Consider the following 19239-nt stretch of genomic DNA (forward strand, 5'->3'; position numbering starts at 1 on the left):
AAATTGTTGCGACTCCTCTCTGTGTTGTGGAAGGAACCTTGAAGCTGAGGGGGATTTGGAAGTTGAAATTGCCGAAGGAGCAGAAATGGCACTGGAGGATATCACTGCAGTGAGCTGATTAGGCAGCCCTTAGGTTTTTCCTCACAGGATTGTTGTGCTGTTGCTGTGCTCTGTAGCTTTAGAAGCCACACTAAAGGCTTAGATCCTCTTCCCTTTTTGCTTTAAGCTCTGAAGCCTTAGAGAAACTTGGAAAGCCCCTGTTTTTGAGTGTATTTTCCAGGTGCTGAACCTGAGGGCAGCTCCATAGAAAAGGGTTGAGCTGTGCTCTGCCTATCATGGGGGATATTTCTCTTACCGGCCAGCACAGGGCTTCGTTTGGGAGCCTTGGACAGGGAAATGGCTTAGTGGAGGAGAAGGGATATCCCTGACCTTCCTTCTCCTGCCTCTCTTCTAGGCTCTGCAATGGCAAGTGAAGTCTTGGGTGGCTCATCCAAATAAATCCCAACCTTTTTCCATTTTCCATCCAAGAGAGGTTATTTTTGGGTTTCTTACAAGCTTAGTTCTTGGGGTGAAGGACTGGGGAGTTTGTATGTCACAGGCTCTGTGACTTGGCTGTGCCACTGTCCCCTGGACTGATAGGCTTTCCTGGCAGAGACAAATGGGAACCACCATAACTTTGAGGAATTCTGAATAATAGGTGTAGATGATGGTAATAAAACTTTGTAGTAGCATTAATGAAAGCTGTATGAACATATGAAACTGCTGAAATAAGTAAATGTATTTTTAGTGCTATTTTTGCATTTTCAATGATTTTATTCTTCAGATCAGGTATGCAAGCTCAAAGAATAAATATCATGCATGTCTCTCTCACTGAAATCAAGTGGAATTCCCACTTATGCCCAGATGTTGAGAAAATGTTTTCTTGCTACATTTTTCTCCTTTTCATTGTTGAAGCAGAAATATTACCAGCCATATGTGTCTATGTGTACAATAATTTCCTCTTCCTACGTACATTGCACTTACTGGCATCATTAGCCAGACGGAACACAGGCTGTTCTGTCTCTTGGTTTTTTGGTGTTGTGTAGTCTGTGCAATGGAATAACAGAACCATGCCCAGTTCTCCCTGTTGGCTGGAAGTGTGACCAGGCTGAATCTCAGCTCGAATATTCCTGCTAATTCCAAGAAGATAGGTGGTTTTTTTCTTTCCCTCCACAAAGGATTTGAAGAGCTAAGCCAGCACATTGCTGTGCTTCTGGCCCTGTCTGCTTCCAGCAGGTTGAGCTGAGTGCTGCTGGCAGGGGGATTTTACGCTTTTTAATTGGCAGAATGTCAGGGATAAGTTCTGTTCCCAAGCAGCTTAGGCAGTGCTTTACTGGACAGCTGGGCCAGCAGCGAGGAGGTTTAGAATCCATCCTTAATGAGTGTGGCCATGGCTGCAGCTTCACTTCGCTTCCCAGGTGCTGCCTAAGGGAAGTGCATTTGATTTTCATGTCCTTCAGCAGGCCCAGCTGCTCGGGGCGGTGTGGCACTGGGAGCTGATGCCTGTGCTCTGCGCTGCAGAGAGATAAAGAGGGTCATTTTCTCTGCCTGCCTTTACTAATTGGGTAAAGAAAAACTTAATGTGCAGGAACGAGGGTTGGAATCTCTGCAAAATCTGTTACGCTGAGTTTTCAACTGATCCAAGATCCTAGGGTGTGAGTTTGCCTTTGGCGGGAGTAGCTGCAAGCGGTCAGGAGGCAGCCTGTGCCTTTTCCATGGAGTGTTTTCTAACTGAAGATTTAATCTGAGATTTTAGAAGATTTATTAGAATTGTTTAGAGATTTAATTTATCATTTGATTCAGGTGATATTTCTGGTGTGGGCAGAGCACAGGAATAATACAGCTCTTACCTCCTTGGCAGGACGTTCTGACCTCTCAGTTGAGCAAAGCAGAAACAGCAGAACTGTGACAGATTTTTTTTTTTTTAAACCTCCCTGTGTGAGCGAGGAGGGCAGGAGAAGTTTGAGGGAAAATGTGTTCTATGGTAGATCAAGTAGTATTTGTTTCAGTCTTAGAACATTGTAGTAGGGTCTGAACTTTACTGTGAATTTCTGGGACTCATGTGGTTGAGGTAATTTTATATAGACCTTTTCTGTCTTGGTTGTGCCTTCCCCCAGTCTGTGTTGTCACTTTTCTGCTACAGTGATGTTCTCCATTGCAGGGACCGAGTGAATGGGAAACACTTTATCCTACAGTCCCCCGAGCCATTGCCGAGCTACCTCAGCTTCTTCTGAGTCACCTCCTCTAAGACAAAACCCACCCCTCTAACCAGGCTCCTGCCACTTGCTGTGTGGGAATGTGAAGCTTCAGGAACTCATCTGATAAAAGCATTGCTGCAGTTCTAGGGTAGTACTTCCTCAGTTGACAGAAGCTTTACTCCTACCACATGGTTTTAAACCTATAGTAATTCTTGCTAATTTCTCTTTTCAGGCAGCACTGTGGGCAGTTGAGATTTTGGCCATTCATAGTTTTAAAGCCAGAAGTTAATATTAGGATGCTGGCATTGAATATCCAGGTATCACTTAGGTTTCAATTCCCATTGTTTGATCCAGTTCTGACTCCAGGAGTTTGGCTCCAGTATCTCTCCCTTGAAGACAACTAGTGATGGGGAATATTTGCTTTGTAGATTGTTCTGGTAGTTTAGCCATTAAAAACTGCATTTCCCTTAATTTTTCTTCTACATTTTCTTTATTTTCAGCTTTTAGCTGAGCTTTATGTCCTTCTCTGCTACGCCAAAGCACTCATTACTACCCTGTGTCCTCTTATGTGAAGTCATATGCAGCATTTCTGCTCAATTTTAGCTTCTAAGAGCCATAATGGCTCTTAATTCTGTTACTGTTCTCCCTTTGTGTTGTTACTGCTTTCTGCATCCTAAATTGTCCACACCTGTGATTGGAAAACTTGCTCAGAGGAGTCTAGAGCAGACTCTTACCTGGTATAACATACTGAGATAAACGTCTTTTTTACTAGAAGATAAACATCTGTTTACTACTTTTTTCATGTTTGCGGTTCCTTTGTTGCACACCCTTGCACTGTATTTTTATCCTTTCTGCTACCGTGTTGCGTGAGGAGGTTTTAGCAGGGATTTCTCAGCCTGCTGGGTGCAGCCCTGTGCTGTGGCTGTGTTTGTACAGGGCTCTGTGAAAGCAGACATGGTGTTAGGGAGCTGAAGCCGCTCTTACACGGGTCAGGTTGCTCTGTACAAACACGTCCTCACTGTGGCTCCTGCTTTGTTGGGCTGCCTGATCTGCAAACGGAGCTGGCAGGTGCTCTGTTTCCTCTGATCATTGATAACAGTATTGAATGGAGTTTGAGTCCTGTTAACGTGCTCCTCAGGGAAATTTTCTGTGAGATTTTAGTTGAGAAACGATTATTTATCTAGTGAAACACCATAGTAAGAAAGAAAAGGCAGATAATATTATGGAAGCTTGGAAGTTCATAGTGGTAAATAGATTACACCCTCAATATTACATGATTAGCACCCTACCCCACCAGGGTAATTTCTCTTTGCTTGTAGTGTCTGCTGTGGTCACACATGGGAGGGAAGGGGTGGCATCCAGAGGGACCTGGACAGGCTGGAGAGGTTGGTCGGTGTGAATCTCCTGAAGTTTAGCAAGGGCAAGTGCACAGTCCTGCACATGGGTCAGGTCAATTCCAAGCACAAATCCAGGCTGGGGAAGAACGGATTGAAAGCAGGTCTGAGGGGAAGGATAGGGGGTATTGTTTGATAAGAAGTTCAGTGACTCAGCTGTGTGTGCCCGCAGCCCAGGAACCAACCATGGGCAGCAGGTGAGGAGGGAGTTCTACCCTGCTCAGGTGAGACTCCACCTGCAGAGCTGCCCCTGGGGTCCCCAGCACAGGAAGGATGGGCAGGAGGCCACAGAGGAGGCCAAGGGAGGTGCTCCAAGGGCTGGAGCCCCTCTGCTCTGGAGCCAGGCTAGGAGGCTGGGAGTGTTCATGTGGAGAAGCGAAGGCTCCAAGGAGAGCTCAGAGCCCCTTGCAGGGCCTAAAGGGGCTCCACGAGAGCTGGAGAGGGACTGGGGACAAGGGACAGAGGGACAGGACAAGGGGAATGGCTTCCCACTGACAAAGAGCAGGGTTAGATGGAATATTGGGAAGGAATTCCTCTCTGTGAGGTTGATGAGCTCCTGGCACAGGTTGCCCAGAGAAGCTGAGGCTGCCTCTAGATCCCTGAAGTGTCCAAGGCCAGGTGGGCAGCCTGGGACAGTGGAAGGTCTCCTGTCCATCCCCTGCAGGGGATGGAACAAAATCATCTTGGAAGGTTCTTTCCCACCCAACCCGTTCCTTGATTCTTTGGTTGTTTGAAGGTCCTGGTTAGCCATGAAGATGTGGGTGCTAGAAGCTGCAGCAACTTCTGCATCAAAGCATGTTAAACATGGCAAAGAGAAAATTGGGTGAGTGAGGCCAATGCTGGCTCTTGGGTAGAGCTTGCTGAAGGACTGCAGAGAATCCCTCGTGTGCTGGAACAGATCCACAGCTGGTGTTGGTGCAGCAGAAGGAATCTGAAAGACATGAAATCGTTCTTGTTTGGTGCCAAAGTATGCAAAGCAGAGACCTGCCTCTGGCTCCCACTCCTTGTGTGGTAGAAGCTGTTTATCTCTGAGCTGTAGAACATGTTTTTATTTGGACAGCTCTAAGTGGGTATTTATATGCACGTTTTCCTGGTTTAAACCTCTTGACCTGTGACTAGTCTTAAATGTGTTCTGCCCAGTGAATTTTCAGTGGTTTTGGACTTAGCAGGAAGAATTTTGTCAAAATTAGTTTTCAGTTTGGTAAACAAAAGGTGCTATCAGCTTCTCAATGTGCAATTTCAAGGTGCTTCTTTCAAACCTTGCCAATTTAAATTCATCTCCGAGTCTCAAGTGATTGCTTTTGTTGTATTGACTTGAGAGGATTTTCCTGTTAAGTACTCTCAGAATAATTGATGTGTGTGTCTGCTGAAAATGAGGTTTTGCTGCAGCTTTCACAAGATGTTGACTGTAAATATTCAGCTGTTTCTGGGGGTGTGCAGATGTGCCATGTCCGTACTTCCCACTTGTATTGCAGGGAAAGGTCTGGGAAAGCGAGGGTGGTGAGCATGTGTTGTTTGGGAATGCTTCACCTCTGTGTTGCTAGGAAAGAATCTGTAATTTTTTTTTGTGTCTTTACAGACACTACAGGGAACAACAGGGAAAAGGATGATTTTGTTCTGGGAAGCATTAACAAAAGCTTTTCAGGTGCCAATACAAAGTGGCTTTTGCACTGCTTTTTATATCTTTGAGAACCCATGTGTCCTTTAAAATTATCCGAGAAAGTTTCCAGGATTGGATGGAGCCATCTCCTAGGTGCATGTTGATCTTAAAAATATTTTTTTTTTGGGTGCATAATGAATATTCAAAAAACACTATAAGCTACACTTTCCTGGAGTTGTTTTTGAGTTCTTTGGGTGGATTTCTAAACATCAACATGGTTGTCTGCATCAATTACGTTTTGGAGCCCTTCCATGGTATAGAGTCATCAGGCCCTGCCGGGCTGCAAAGGGCAGTATGAATTACTGCTGTGATCTGCAGTCAGCCTGCGTAGGGAGGTGTGGATCTTGCAGAGGTATTAGAAACCCGTTACATTTTGATTGTGTGTAATAAACACAACGATCAGTCATGGGGAGATGCGTTTGGGTTTAACACCTTCCTTCCCCCTCTGGTCTTGACCAAAACTCACTCTTAGGTCAGTGGTGATGTTGGTGATGGAGCCCCACAAATAAATCAGAGCACTGGCAGACCTTGGCACTTGTACCTCTTATATCTCATCCATGCCTGGAATGAGTTTTTATCCTGCCCGTCCCACATGTGCCACTGCAGCTGCAGGTGGTGGGTGTCTCACCCTCATCTGCGTGCAGAGAAGTGAAACCAGCATGTCTGGAAACAGCTGCCCGAGCTGGAAAGGTTTGTGAAAAGAGAACTAAATACAACATGAGTGTTGATGGTGGTTTGCTGAAATTACTGATCTTTGGGTCAGGCGGGAGGCTGGTGCTCCATCAGGGAGCGGATTATTTAGCAGAGTGATTCCTGAGCCTCTTGGCAACTGTGCTGGTGCTGGGCAGGCAGCACTCACCCAGGTACCCTGGGTATGGGATGTTTGCAAGAGTACTGGGAGCCAGCTTTGGGAAAAGTGGATGGATGTGAGGGTGCCTTATCTGTCTAAAGATATTGTAACTGCTCCATCTCTTTTAAAAAATAAAATTTAAATTTTAATAGGATATTTGCGTCTGGAATCAGAGGGATTTTTTCCCTGCTCCGTGGGAGTGCTGTGTGCATGCAGGCAGTGAGGATTTGGCAAGATGGCATTTGCTCCCTTGTGCTCAGATGCTGCTCCAGTTCCCTGTGCTCAGCCCTTGCGTCTGTGCTGACCTGTCCCAGGAGGGCTGCAGGAAATGTCAGCTGTGCTTCCCAGCCGCGGGAGCAAAACATTCCAGGATCTGCAGCTCATACAGCCTGCCCTGGCTTTATCCACACTGGAAAATGGCCTTTCTTAGGGGGACTTTTTTCTCTTTTTGGATATTTCTGTGTCTCAGATGCTGTTTTCAGCCTAATGCCTGCAGGGCTTTTGGGAGTGGGGAGTGGGCTTGGTTAAATGCTTTCAAGTGATACTTGTGGGTAATAACCCTGAATTTTATGGCTTGACGTAATATTTTTGGAGTGTAAGATTTATTGATTGAATTGATGGATAAATAGAATATGAAGAAGTGGTGCTGATTTGCTTTAGTGTTTTAAAATTCCATTTTCTAAGGTAAATGCAATATAAATGTGATTTTTTGGAGTCTTTTTCTGGTACTCTCCTAGTGTAAAACTAATTTTGGAATATCTGAGGAGCACACTGCACTCTTTTCAAGAGCAGTTAAGCAGTCATGATCATGCTGTGCTCTTTTCCAGTGCATTTAAGAAATAATAACAGTGAGTATAGTAAGGCTTTTCTACAAAATTGCTTTCTTTAGATTGTTATTGGCGTGGTCTCACAAAGCAGCATTTCTGAGTGCCTTCCTGAGCCAGTCCTGAAATCCAGTAGGGACGTAAATAGATTGTTTCTGCTGTGACGTCTCAGCAGCTGCATTCTGCCCATTCCCTCTGCAGCCATCCCTGCTTTAATGCTCGCAGGCAGAGCCGCAGGGTTTTATGCCACAATCTTTTCCTATTTTGCTCTGTTCACAGTGTTGAAGGCGTTGTCCCTCTGCTTGGAGCAGGCAGCATTTTCCAATCCCAGGCTCTCGCTATCTGACTTGTGTTGGGCTTATAACTCACCTTATCCCCTCTGGTGTTAATAACACCAGGCTGGTGTGGGGGCCTCTGCTGGAGCAGGAGCCCAAGGACAGCTGAGTGGAGGCGTCCTGAAGGGATCCCAGGCTCCATTGTCCTGCTCCTTTGTGTCCCACTCCCGGCTCCATGTGAGCTCTGTGTCCCCAGCTCCGGCCCAGCTGCTGGGCTGGAGACTGCCACATTTTCTTTGGGAATAATACATGGATAACTCAGGACTCTTCATCAAAGAAACCACTCGTTCCCATCAGGAATGGGCACTATGTGGAATATGTTCTGCATGCTGACATCTTAATATGCTCTGTGCTCGGGTGGATAGCACAGAGCAGTCCAGTAATTAATATCCAGGGAGATCTAATGGGCCTAAAGCAGTTGAAGTGACTCATCTTTATTTTGTAATTGTATTGGTGGTGCTTTAGGTGACTTAGAAATTCAGGCAGTGCTTATGACCCAGCTCTAGTTTTGGATACACCCTTTGGGGTGTGAGAGGGAAGGAGAGAGCGTATTTTCTTCTGCTTGTCATTGTGGAGGTGCTTTTATAGGATTCCCCCTCTCAGGGATTTGTGTGTGTACCATGGGCTTTATGGTAACCTACCTTCCTGAAGAGGGGCTTCATGTAGAGGAGAGAGTGAATTTTGTGGTACTAAACTGTGATAAATGGACTTTAATCAACAATTCATTTCAGTCACATTGAGTGATTTATTGGCAGCACTTCTTGCCACTAAGGGTTTTTGGGATGAAAGCGTAATTAAGTTGTTAAATTTTTTTTATTATGCTGACAGGATTTGGTTTCGTTGCCACAATGTTTGGGGCCTTGTAAGTAGGAAAGAAGCAGCAATGCTCTTCCCCTGAGCTGTTAACTTGAGTTGTCCCAGGAAATGCAGCAACTGTACTGGGTATGATCTGGGACAAAATGGCATTTGTTGAGCCAGGGCTCCAAAGAATTTACAGTCCAAAAAGGGAGAACAAGAGTTGAAATCCTGCATGGAGGCAGCTTTTGTTGGTTGATTTTTCAAATGCCATATTCAGTGCGTGAGGGCTCTAAGAAGGTTTGGCCAAGAGCTTCGAGCAGAGATCAAACAATGGGAAAGTGAAGGAGAGAGCAGAGAACATGTGACTCTGAGTAACCAGATTGGGTAGAGAGCCAAAGTTCAGATGATGTTACACAAAAATTACAGGGCACAAACATGTTGGCTCCTGGAGATGAATGCACAAGGAGGCCAAGTGGTGTGTGTGGTGTGTAATGAGGAGTGTTTGCATGCTGGAGGCTTGTCCTTGCTTCTTATGAAGTAGGAAAATATATTGAAATTCAGTGTGGTTGGAGAGAAGCACCAGTGTTGGAGCTACTCGATGTAGCACAAAGTGAGAGCAATAAATGCTGCTTAAGTGGAAGCCTCTCATCTTACTTGCACTGCTGTTCCAGGGTGGATGGAGTAGTGTTTGTGAGAAAGGGACAGTGCAACACATCTTGTTTCACAAAGCAGAAGTGAGAGACCCTGATACAAGCAGCTGTGAAATGGAGGGGCAGAGGATGAGGCAGGGAGGAGGGTGTTGCAGTCAGCCCCAAAATCCTTGTCCACAGAAGCAGGGGGAAGCTTTGCCATTAGCTCCCAGGGCTGGGAATTTGTTGCATCTCTCTAACAGTCATACAGGAGGAAGGTTTGGGAATAGGTTTCGAGTAATGCTGGGTTTAGTGCAGCTGTTATTTCATGTCCTAGTATCCATGGAGTTGAATCCAAGGGACTGAATCCTTCTTTTCACATAGAGATTTCCTCTGAAGTGGGAAGCATCTCTCAAGTCTGCAGAAGACACACTTCAAAATCATACTGAAACGTGGTCAGTGCTTGGGGTTCGTGTTTGCTAGAAATGTATTCTCAACAGATCCAACATTTAAGGTTTAATTAGTTGTTGAACATAAGTGTTAAAGTATTCTGTGTTCTTCTGATTCATTGTCTTAAGGAACAGCAAAACAGAAATGTTTTATGGTGCATTCAATGCACCAGGTTGCAGGTTTGGAATAGAGGGAAACATGATATTCCCCTCTACTTGTTCCTTAGCCAGTTCCAGTGATGAAGAAGCAAAGGGACAGACTGTGCTGCCTCCAGCTCCAAAAGGCCTGGGATCACCATGAAGGCAAGCAACATTGTTGTGGCCACAGCTGTAGGAGCATTCTTCTCTTACCTGATTAAACATCACTGGCCTCAACCCCCATAAATCCAACCTCACAATAACCATTGGATTGTCTGCTTGCCTTTTTCCAGGATGAGCTGCTTTATGGTGGAAGGGAATTTTCCCTTTATCATTTATTCTAAATATTGGTAAATAAAGAGCAGTCTCTGTGATGAGTATTGACTTCAGCTGAGTTTGGACACTTTGTTCTTTTGAAGCCTTGAATTTCCAAGCCTGGAACACCCTTCTGACCCAGGAGCAGACTGGCAGCATTCCCATGGGGCCTGTGCTCCATGGCCTTTTTTTGCCCAGCACTTCCAGCTGACAGGCAGCACCTGCCTCTCTGGGAAGCTCCAGTTTTAGTATTGCAGCTGTTTGGACCAAGAATCCATAGAGATGAGGTACACAGTAAGTCCCAAAGAATATGAATATATAAAATAACCCCCAAAATACATGGAGTGGGTACTGGTGGGATCACCAGAACTTAGAGATGAAGGGTTTGTTTGCTCTTTGATTCTCTGGCCGTGGCACAGGGAGTGCTCAGCCTTTTGCATAGTTTCAGGGAGGAGATGTTGTTTTAAGCACCGGAGAAGTGACTTGTAAAGCCTCAGAGCAGGCAAGGCGTGCTGCTCTCGAACTGGGATTGACCCTTGCCTCGGTAAAAACAGCTTTCAGTGCCTTGGCAGGCAGCCCACCAGAGGAGCTGGCAGGAGTATTCAGCTGTTCCAGGTAATTTAGTGGTGTGTGCTGAGCTACCTGCAGGCAGCGGGTGAAAGGAGGCGCAGGGACATGTCTGGGTTCGTGCTGAGAGGGTTTCAACTGTTGGTTAACTGAACATTATGTGGGTTTAATGTTTTAATAGATGAAGTTTAGCAATGTGTTTTTGCCAGTGTTGACAGCAGGTGCACTACTGACTGCACTGGTTCTCCTGTGCACTACTGACTGCTCTGGTTCTCCTGTGCACTATTTTTTGGGAGGCTGGGCTGTCCCCCAACCACTGAGGCAGGTTTGTGGTGTGTTTTGGTATGGGCTGCTGGATGCCTCACACACAAAGTCTGTGCATCCACCCCACACTGTCTGTGAGTGTTGTTAGCCTTCCAAAGCAGCTCAACGACTGCTTGTGCATAGTAAGTTTGCCTTCAGCTTGCTCTTTGAAGGCTGTCCAAAAAAAAAAAGAGTGGGAGTGGATTGCTGCCTGCACATTAAACCCCAAAATCGCTCTGGAGAGGCCATGGGAAAGATGATGCCTGGGAGCAGAGCGTGGACAGGGTGAATTTGTCACCAGGGCCTGCAGATGATGGATGGGCTGGAAGTTGGAGCACCAGCATCAAAGCACCTTCTCTTGGCACCAAGTTTTAATCAAGATGTTCCCCTGCAGATTTGCATTGCTGCATAGGAACACTCCTTCCAGAGGATTTTTGGAGGCTGGTGCCTGGCTTGTAATATTCCAACCGTCAGTCTGCTACGAGTGCAGTTTGCTCTTTCGTGTGCTGATTTCCATTAAAATTCTTGCAGAAGGAGAAGTTGGTATTGGTGGAAGGAGGAGGGTGACAACATGTTTCTCTTGGCAGCAGTGCTTCATGTTCCTGCTCCAAGGGATTGTGGAGCTGGGATTCAAATAGAACCTGCCAGGGGTTTGGTGTGCACAGAGCAGCCAGAGGTCTACAGTGGCACTGCGAGGCCTGATGGGGGAGTGGGGAGTGACAGCAAAGGTGTGGCAGCTCCTGGAGTTTCTGTGACACTGAGCAGGGCCTGAGAGTGGAGGAGAGCCCACTGAAGCCACGCTCTTCAGTGGCTTTTGGTCTCATCCCAGCTGCAGGAATGTCACTTCTTTTGCTTCAGAGTTTGCAGCTGGAAAGTCTGAGTGTTTCCAGGTCTGCACCAGTGACAGTGAATGTGTTGCATCATGGACCTATTGAACAGCCAAAAATGTTTCACCGTGTTTGAAATCTCAGGAATTTGAGGTTTCTGAAACCTCAAAATATGGCAGAGCTGCAGTGGAGGTGTTTGTTTTTCCTGAAATGGCCCTTCACTGGTGTGTTCCAGCACCAACACTTGTTTTGGAGAACAGAGATTGCCATTGCCTTCCTAGCTCAGGAGCCTGCATTCTCAGTATCCACCCAAAAATGTGGGAAGGTGCATTTTTTCCAGGGGGGATGGTGGTCAGCTGGCAGGGGGACCGCTTCAAGTCAGCGCTAAAGGCTGTGTGGTGTGTTGGGGGATCACTTCCATGGACAGATCGCTGTTCAGATTTGTGGGAAGGGCTGTTCCACACCATGGACCAGCATTGTGGGCACAGGGACAGGTTTCTTTTGTTGCCACTGTGGGGTTTTGTTGGCTTAAGGTGTATGTAATCACATGTATCCCTCAAGCAAATTCATGGTTCAGGGAAAGCCTTCTAGTGGTTGGGACATCCATTCCTGGTTCTCCTTGTCACATGTGGTTTCCATGCTGCCACTGGTGCTTATGCTCAGTGTTTTCACAGACTTTCTAAGGAAGAAAAATCCAGAAGTGTTGTCAATGTTTGGTATTTTGCCAACTTGAGTAGTTCATGTTTGTCATCAAATTGCTTTCGTTTTTGGAGATCTCTTGTCCTTATAGCTGATACACTGAATTGAGCCTGTGTTTAATAAGTTTATTTGTTGGCAAAATTATATGAAATGTAGCACTGTAACCAAACCTGTGTGGTCATGAGCTGTTGGAAGTGTGTGCTGTGCTGTGGAGCTGACGCTGGTTTCTCTTGCAGGGCAATCACTTTGATCAGTATGAAGAGGGGCACCTGGAGATAGAGCAGGCGTCTCTAGACAAGCCCATCGAATCGGTAAGGCCCCCCCCGATCAGCAGCGCTCCCCCCGGAGTTAGGCCGTGCTCGGATGCTCCTTGATGTGAATGCAGTCAAATCTGATAGCAGTGAGGGATAGTTGGTGTGGTAAACTGCATGCTGACCTTAAGTGGGCCTGGGAGTTAATCTTGAAGTAGTCTTAAAACTAAAACCTGAAATTTGAGTCCAACATGATATTTCAGGAATTATTTAAAATAAAACATTCATTCATAGATATTTATTTTAAGTTTTTATACTTTTCTTTGAAGAATTAGTTTAATTTAAATGTGAACCTGATGGAATAGTATGGTAAAATACATTTTGATCCTTTTTAGTTCATATTTTTTGAAAAGTACTGGTGTGTTAAAAGTGTTAGAATGACACCTGTCAGTATGGAGAGAGGGATCAGTGTTAGTCCAGCAGTCGTTCCCCATGGAGCTGAAACTGCCCTGAGTCTTTCTCTAAAGTTGCTTCACACCTTGAGTTAGGTGTGAAGACTCCTGCTGTAAGATGGGGAAATAGTCTGTGTTTAGTTTTAATTTTTTAAGCTTTTTGGAGCTTTTTAATTTTTCTCTTTGCAAAGCACCTTCTGCTGGTTTTAGGCACAACAGCTTGTTCAACCTAAACTGGACCCACATTTGGCATTTAGCTTTAGCTAAGTTTCATTTGCAGTTTCTTTCAGAAACTAGAAGACTTGTAGTGAATAATTAAGGGACACTTAGTGGTGTTCTGATTAAGTCTAGATTTTTGTTCAGGAAGCACTTGTTAAGTGTTTCTTTTGCCTATTAATTGAAGTTAAAGTTTCTCCACCTTAGCCCCTGGAAGAACCAGTGTTAGCCAAAGCCCACTATATATTTTTGTTGGTGTGTAGGTTGGTGTTGTGTGTGTTTGTGTGCGTGTTAGATGTTTACCAAAAATTTACACAACTTGGGGTGTTCGACATTTTTCTTCCGCAGCAGTTGGCCCATATTAGCTAAGCAGCCATGATCTGGTTTGTATTGCACGGTCTGCCTTTTTTAATTTCTTCTCTAGGGTTTCCTTTCCCCTTCTTATTTCTGTTCTTCTGGTCCAGTGAACACTGCATATAGTACCTACTGTCTTAATGTGCTGGCATGATGCTAGATTTAGGCATGGCAGTAATTGATGACGCATGAGATAATGCTGCAGAGATGGGAATTGGTATTCACTGTTCTCCTGAATACTTCAGTCCTACCTTGGGACACGGGGATTTGAATTAAAATGCCAAGCTGAATGGAAATATCATGGGAATTACGTGTTGGTAGCCTACTCTGGGCCACACTGGAAATTAGCATTTCAAAATAATTCAAATGCTGTTTACAGACTATATTGGTTACCTGATTTCCAAAAGTGCTTTCCCAAAGAGAGGAGTAGAAGAGGTCACAGGTTACATCTCTGGGGTTCCAAAGGGAACGATGCCTCTGGAAGTGTGTAAAGCATGAGCAGGTACCCTGGGCCCGTGTGGGCTCACTGTGCAGCTCTCATTGTCCACAGGAGTAATGCTTTGTGCAGTTTGATTTATGCTGAACTGCCGCAGAAAAACTAAATTAAATTACGGCTTTAATGTTTTATTCATGTATGTCTCTCAACATCCAAATGTCAGGACATTTTTAATCTTTACAACTCCTAGGTAGGTACACTTCAACCTAATTGAAAACCACTGGATGAAGAAGACAAGAGAATGGCTTATTTTGAGAGGAGAAAGAGTTAAAACCTCAAATCGTTTTTTAAAATCAAGTTTGTTCCACTCTTTTTTTGTCAGAAATAAGAGAATCACAGAATCACTAAGGTTGGAAAAGCCCTCTAAGCTCACTGAGTCCAGCCAATCCCATAGGACTGCCAAGGCCGCCCCTAACCCATGACCCCAGATGCCACATCCCCATGGCCTGTGAACCTTTCTAGGGATGGTGACTCAAGCACTTCCCGGGGCATCTGTGCCAGTGTCCATCCCAGGATTTTAAAGCTGTGGCTGCTGCACAGGGTGGGGTTTTGGCCTCCTGAACAAGTGTAATGTCATAAACTGGAGTCAGAAACAAACTGGTCACTTTTGAGGTTTTACCTGGTCTTTGTAAAAATACATTGTTGTTTCTTAAATTCCCCATCTGGGAACAGGAATTACTTTGTTGTATTTCCTGACACCTGTGGAGGTGATTTTGCTTCCACACTATTAATGATAAGTGTGCTCTTTGAATTGGCAAATTACACACATTGCTAGAAGGGGCAGTTTCCTTGGCAGAATTCAGTGGGGCACCTCTCCTGCAAGATACTTCATCAGGAAAGGAGTGTTTATTCTGCTTTTTTGGCTTTTTTCCCCTTCTATTTTATGCTGTTTGCTCACCCAGAACCAAATTTGAAAGGTAAGAAGGAAAGGCAAATCTATATTTTAGAACTACCACACATCTAAGTATTTTCAATATTAACAAATTGGGTTTTAATCCTTAGCTAGTTCTCTGTTGGCAATCCAACTGGCCTTTTCCAAGGAATCTGCTCAGAGTCATGAGTGAGCCTGTGCTTCATGGTATGGAAGCAGTTTGGGTGATGAACATCCTGTATTTATAACCGTGGCAGATCAAAGTGCTTCCCAGTTAAAATGTTCTTCAGAACAAAGAGTGGATTAAGTATATTCTCATAAATGTGCTCTTTGCAGCTTCCCACATCTTAGTGACAGGAAGGTGCTCCAGAGCCTGCAGGTGTTTGGGGATGGGGGATGGGTTTCCTGTTCCATGTCCCTGTGACAGTCCCCGGTGATGTGAGTGACATCCATCTCTGCAGCATTATCTGTTGAGAGGTGCTGACTGTACTGCTACAGCATGCAACTCAAAGGTGGCTGGAAAAATAGGTTTGGGAGTCTACAGATCATTACAATGTTGAAACGTGTCCTCAATTAGCCTACTGGTGTTATTGTTCCTGTGGAAATCCTGCTGTGTACAGCTTGTTTAGGCCAAAGATGTCTGGACTGAAACATGCGACTCTAACCAGAGTACATTTATGGAAAACAGCGCTGCCAGGAGCTAGGGATGGATGTGGCCTGAACGAGTGCCAGCTGTTTTCCATTACTAAATTGAAGAAAGTATTTCATATCAATGGACTCTTCAGAGCTACAAATACGGGTATTTTTTCCCCCCACAAGTAACATTTTTTCTTGCTGTGCTTTGAAAGATGCTGCACTTACACTGGCTGTTCATGTCAGTGCCATCACTGGTGTCCTTGAAAAATCAGAGCACTTCACCCTTTTTTCTAAATTCAAGAAGCTGCATGCATTTGTTTTGGGGCATTTTGAGTGCACTGAGTTCAGGTACTTGAATGGGAAGCGACAAGTTATTACAGCTTTAATAGAATCCAGATTTTCTTCATGTGAATTCCTTATCTCTACTTGTTTATTGAGTCTCTTTGCTGTGAATTCCTGGTTTTCCTCATCCCAGCAGTGCAGATGGAGTAGGAGACAGCGATAGACCCTTAGAACCCCCAAGGAGCAGCCCTGGCCCCATGCAGGCAGTGTCAGGGGTCGACCCACGCCGTCACCACTGCAGGTTGGAGGCCAGACTGGGAATCACCCACTTATCCTGGAGCTTGTTAGTTTGTTCTTGTCCTAACTAACAAATGTCCTTTCCCCTCTCTCTAATGCTGCTCGGTGCCACGAGGAGCGCCTTGAGCCCCCCTGCAGTCGGTGGCGCTTTGACACCAGGGCCTGTCACAGCCTGGCCGAGCCGGAGCTGGGCTTGTGGCACTGGAAATCTGTACGGATCTGTGGACTCCACTAGTTCCAAAGTGTCATTTGATGAGGCTGCTGATTTGACATTTAGCAGCAGCCATATGTGGACAGCGCTATAAATAATGTGCTTCTGGAAGCTGAATGGTGTAGCATTACTATTTGGCTTTTCTCTCTGGTCTTCATTGTGTCATCTGTAGTGAGCTCTAGGTTTTGTTTTGGGAATCTTTTCAACCTCTTGTTTGCATGGGTTCACCCAGTAGCATCTGATCCTTGCTTATAGATTCCTCCATACACAGTCAGCACAGTTTACAATTCACTCAAGAGAGGAATGGTTCCTGCCCGTGCCACAATGAGCAATGAGGTTTTGGGGATCTCATGGAAAACCTGTGCTAGGCAGAAGTGGTGATGTGCTTACATCACAGGCATCATCAAACCTTGGGCTTCTTCTACCTATCTTTTAATTGTAATCAATTTTTTATTTCTATTGGCCAGGACCTTTCTCAGAAGTTTGGGCCGCCGGTAATCCCGCTCAGGAATCACTGATCCCCACGGGAAGCAAACAAGGGCATCTTGTTAGGGCACAGGATGGGGAACGGGGCAGGCCAGTTAGAGCTGGTGGAGCCCAGTCACTTTGAAGGAGGTTTTTCCAAAGCAGCTTACCCAACTCTGTGAAGGTCTGGACCCAAGGCCTTGCATTTCCTGCACCTTTGGTAAAGTTCTGCTTTGTCGTTAGAGCAGAGGTGTCCATCAGTGCTGCCCAACTGGTGTTGTCCCAGCCAGAGCTGCCGAGCCCTTCTCCCTGCCTGGAGCATCCCACAGCCTGTGCCCACATGGTCCAGGAGAGCTCCCTTGCTCACCCAAACACATTTGGGGAGACTTATTTTGGCTGCCTCAATAATTTTTGTTGTGACTGTAGCACAAGGAGCTCCCAAATAGCAGAAGAAGAAAGTGAGGAGACTCATGGCAGCCCACTGCTAAGAAATGAGGGGAGTCCTCCGAGGGCTGTGGAGTTTCTGTGGGTCACTGCAGCTCTTTGTAGGAAAACTGCTGCAGATAGTCTGTTCAAAAGGAATGGCAGCTCTTGACATGGGCAGGAAGCTTGCTGTGAAAAGCCCCATCTCTTATATATGAAAGTAGCTGTACTTTTACAGAACTTTCACTATAAAACACACTTCTAAAAAAAAGCTGTCAGCTGTTGCAATGTTTGTTGTCCCATATCACATATTGGTCCCAGTATCCCTGGCTACTCCCTAGGCTCTGCAGACAGGCTCTCATGTGGGATCAAGCAAGCCTGGCCTTCTATAATTTAATTTTTAGGGCAGCATTTGCTCTGAAGAGCAGTTCTGTCAGTCTGCCTCTGTCAGAGGTCTGGGTTAGCCATTCGAAAAGGAGGGAGGAGCTGAACATGGCCGGAAAGGAGCAAAGCCATGGCCAGGTCCCAACTCAGAAGTTAATTTTAAATTATTGGAGTTGTTCTCCTTATTCAGTGCAACAGAAGATACTCTATTTCAATTGAGTAGGAGCTAAAATTAGGGAGTAGTTCCACTGGATAAACAAACAAATGGAAAAGTTTGTGGGGACACAACTCCTTCCTGGGAACTGAGACAGGGCAATGTTCAGGTGTAATTCCAATTTGTGTCAAACAACTTGGGACCATCCTCTTGAGTGGGTCTGTAAAAGTGGTGCTAATGTGTATAACCTTTCTAAATTTTTCTTTTTCCCTTTAACATTTGTTTCCCCCTTCACTGTCAGTCACAACACACCGCTCTTGAATCTCCCAGCTGGTCTTGACTTGTTGAATTTATTTTATGCTTTCACTCTTCTTTAATAAATACATTACTTGCAAGCAGTGAATTGAAAACAAAGCAAAAGAAAAAAACTACCATTAGTGATTGGACAGTTTCTTACTTTGTGTTACATTTAACTGTTCTTTTGACAGCCCAGTTTTTAAAGCCAGGTTCGTATGGAAATGCTTTCACTCCACTTGCACTGCTTTTGGAATAGCGTTCTGCTTCATCTGTCTTTATTTTAGTGCATTCATAACACACACAGTCAGCACAATGTCTCATCTCCACTTGGCCAAGACTGCAAAGTACTCCTTGTCCTTTGGATTTTTTTTTTTTTTCTTTTTTTCCTTTCTTTTTTTCTTTTTGGAAAACGCAGCCATTTTTGTCAGCAGCGGCTTTTAGATTCAATGATCCTTTGTCAGGGTAGGGCAATTAGTGCCTTATCCCAAACATATCCCAAACATCCCAAGCTGCAGCCCCTCTCTGCCAGCACGGGGCACTCTGTGGCCATTGGGATTGGTGTGCCTGCAGGTAAGTTCTCCTGTCCTCCCAACAGACAGCCTTCTCCATGGTGCTTGTGGTGGGGATCCATCCTTGGGTTTTTTTGGTTTTTGTTTTTGGGGTTTTTCTTTTGCATTTAACCTTTTATCCCCAGAAGTTTCCTTATGTCTCTTGATTTGATTTTGTTTTCCATGTAGCCCTAACTATGTCCTGGGGCAGAGCCAGTAGTATGGGAAAAATGTACATTATTCCTTGGGAAATACAGGAATACAAAATGTCTGACTTTACTAGGATATCAGAAAAAAAATCCAAAACTTGTACTTGATAACATCTTTTTGAGGAAAAATGTATCCATGCAGCCAATATCTTTGGGAAGGTTGTGCCTTTCAAGCTGATTCATCAAAGCCGTGCAAACCCCGTGGTCATTTACTTCACTGTGGAGTGACAAAACCGGCTCTGGTTTCTGCTAATGACTGTTATTTAATTAAAGAAACCTGCAGCATATAGATATAATTACCTTTTTAGGATTCCATATACCACTCAGTGTTCTGGAGTCACACCCTGTTATAATTCGGGATATTTGTGATACCCCAGGTTGTGGTTTGCCTGATGATAATTAATAATCAACAAGTTCATATCTGATTTTTGATTTTTATTTTTTGTGATTAGAAGGTGAACATGGTCCCAGCCAAGAGTCCTTCTCTGAGGAGCTGGTACTGCTTTGTAGCTGGGTGAACTCATCACTGAGGGCGAGCTGGTAGATTGAGGTGGTTCGAGGGTGCTGTGGGTGCTGTGGTCTTTGTCTGGGGGCAGAAACCTTGCACAAAACACAATTTCCACACTGAGCCCTGCTCAGCCCCATTGCCAAAAGCTGACACTTAATTG

General features: G+C 45.1%; 1 protein-coding gene across 4 annotated transcripts in view; it reads left to right on the forward strand.

The window, feature by feature from the left end:
• The window catches only part of GPATCH8 (G-patch domain containing 8), a 55935-nt gene that overhangs the window by 3346 nt on the left and 33350 nt on the right, over nt 1-19239 (forward strand). For 2 of the 4 annotated variants that reach the window (XM_063404060.1, XM_063404061.1), the window contains exons 2-3: nt 12262-12336; nt 18006-18023. Coding sequence is in view for 1 of the 4 variants with exons in the window: in XM_063404059.1 (XP_063260129.1) it covers nt 12262-12336 (75 nt within the window). In the remaining 3 variants the exon portion in view is untranslated. Of the gene's footprint in view, nt 1-12261; nt 12337-18005; nt 18024-19239 lie in introns of those variants that run through there. The other 2 variants (XM_063404059.1, XM_063404062.1) reach the window with 2 other exon arrangements.

This window comes from Prinia subflava, chromosome 8 (assembly GCF_021018805.1).
Source record: "Prinia subflava isolate CZ2003 ecotype Zambia chromosome 8, Cam_Psub_1.2, whole genome shotgun sequence".
Taxonomy (NCBI): domain Eukaryota; kingdom Metazoa; phylum Chordata; class Aves; order Passeriformes; family Cisticolidae; genus Prinia; species Prinia subflava.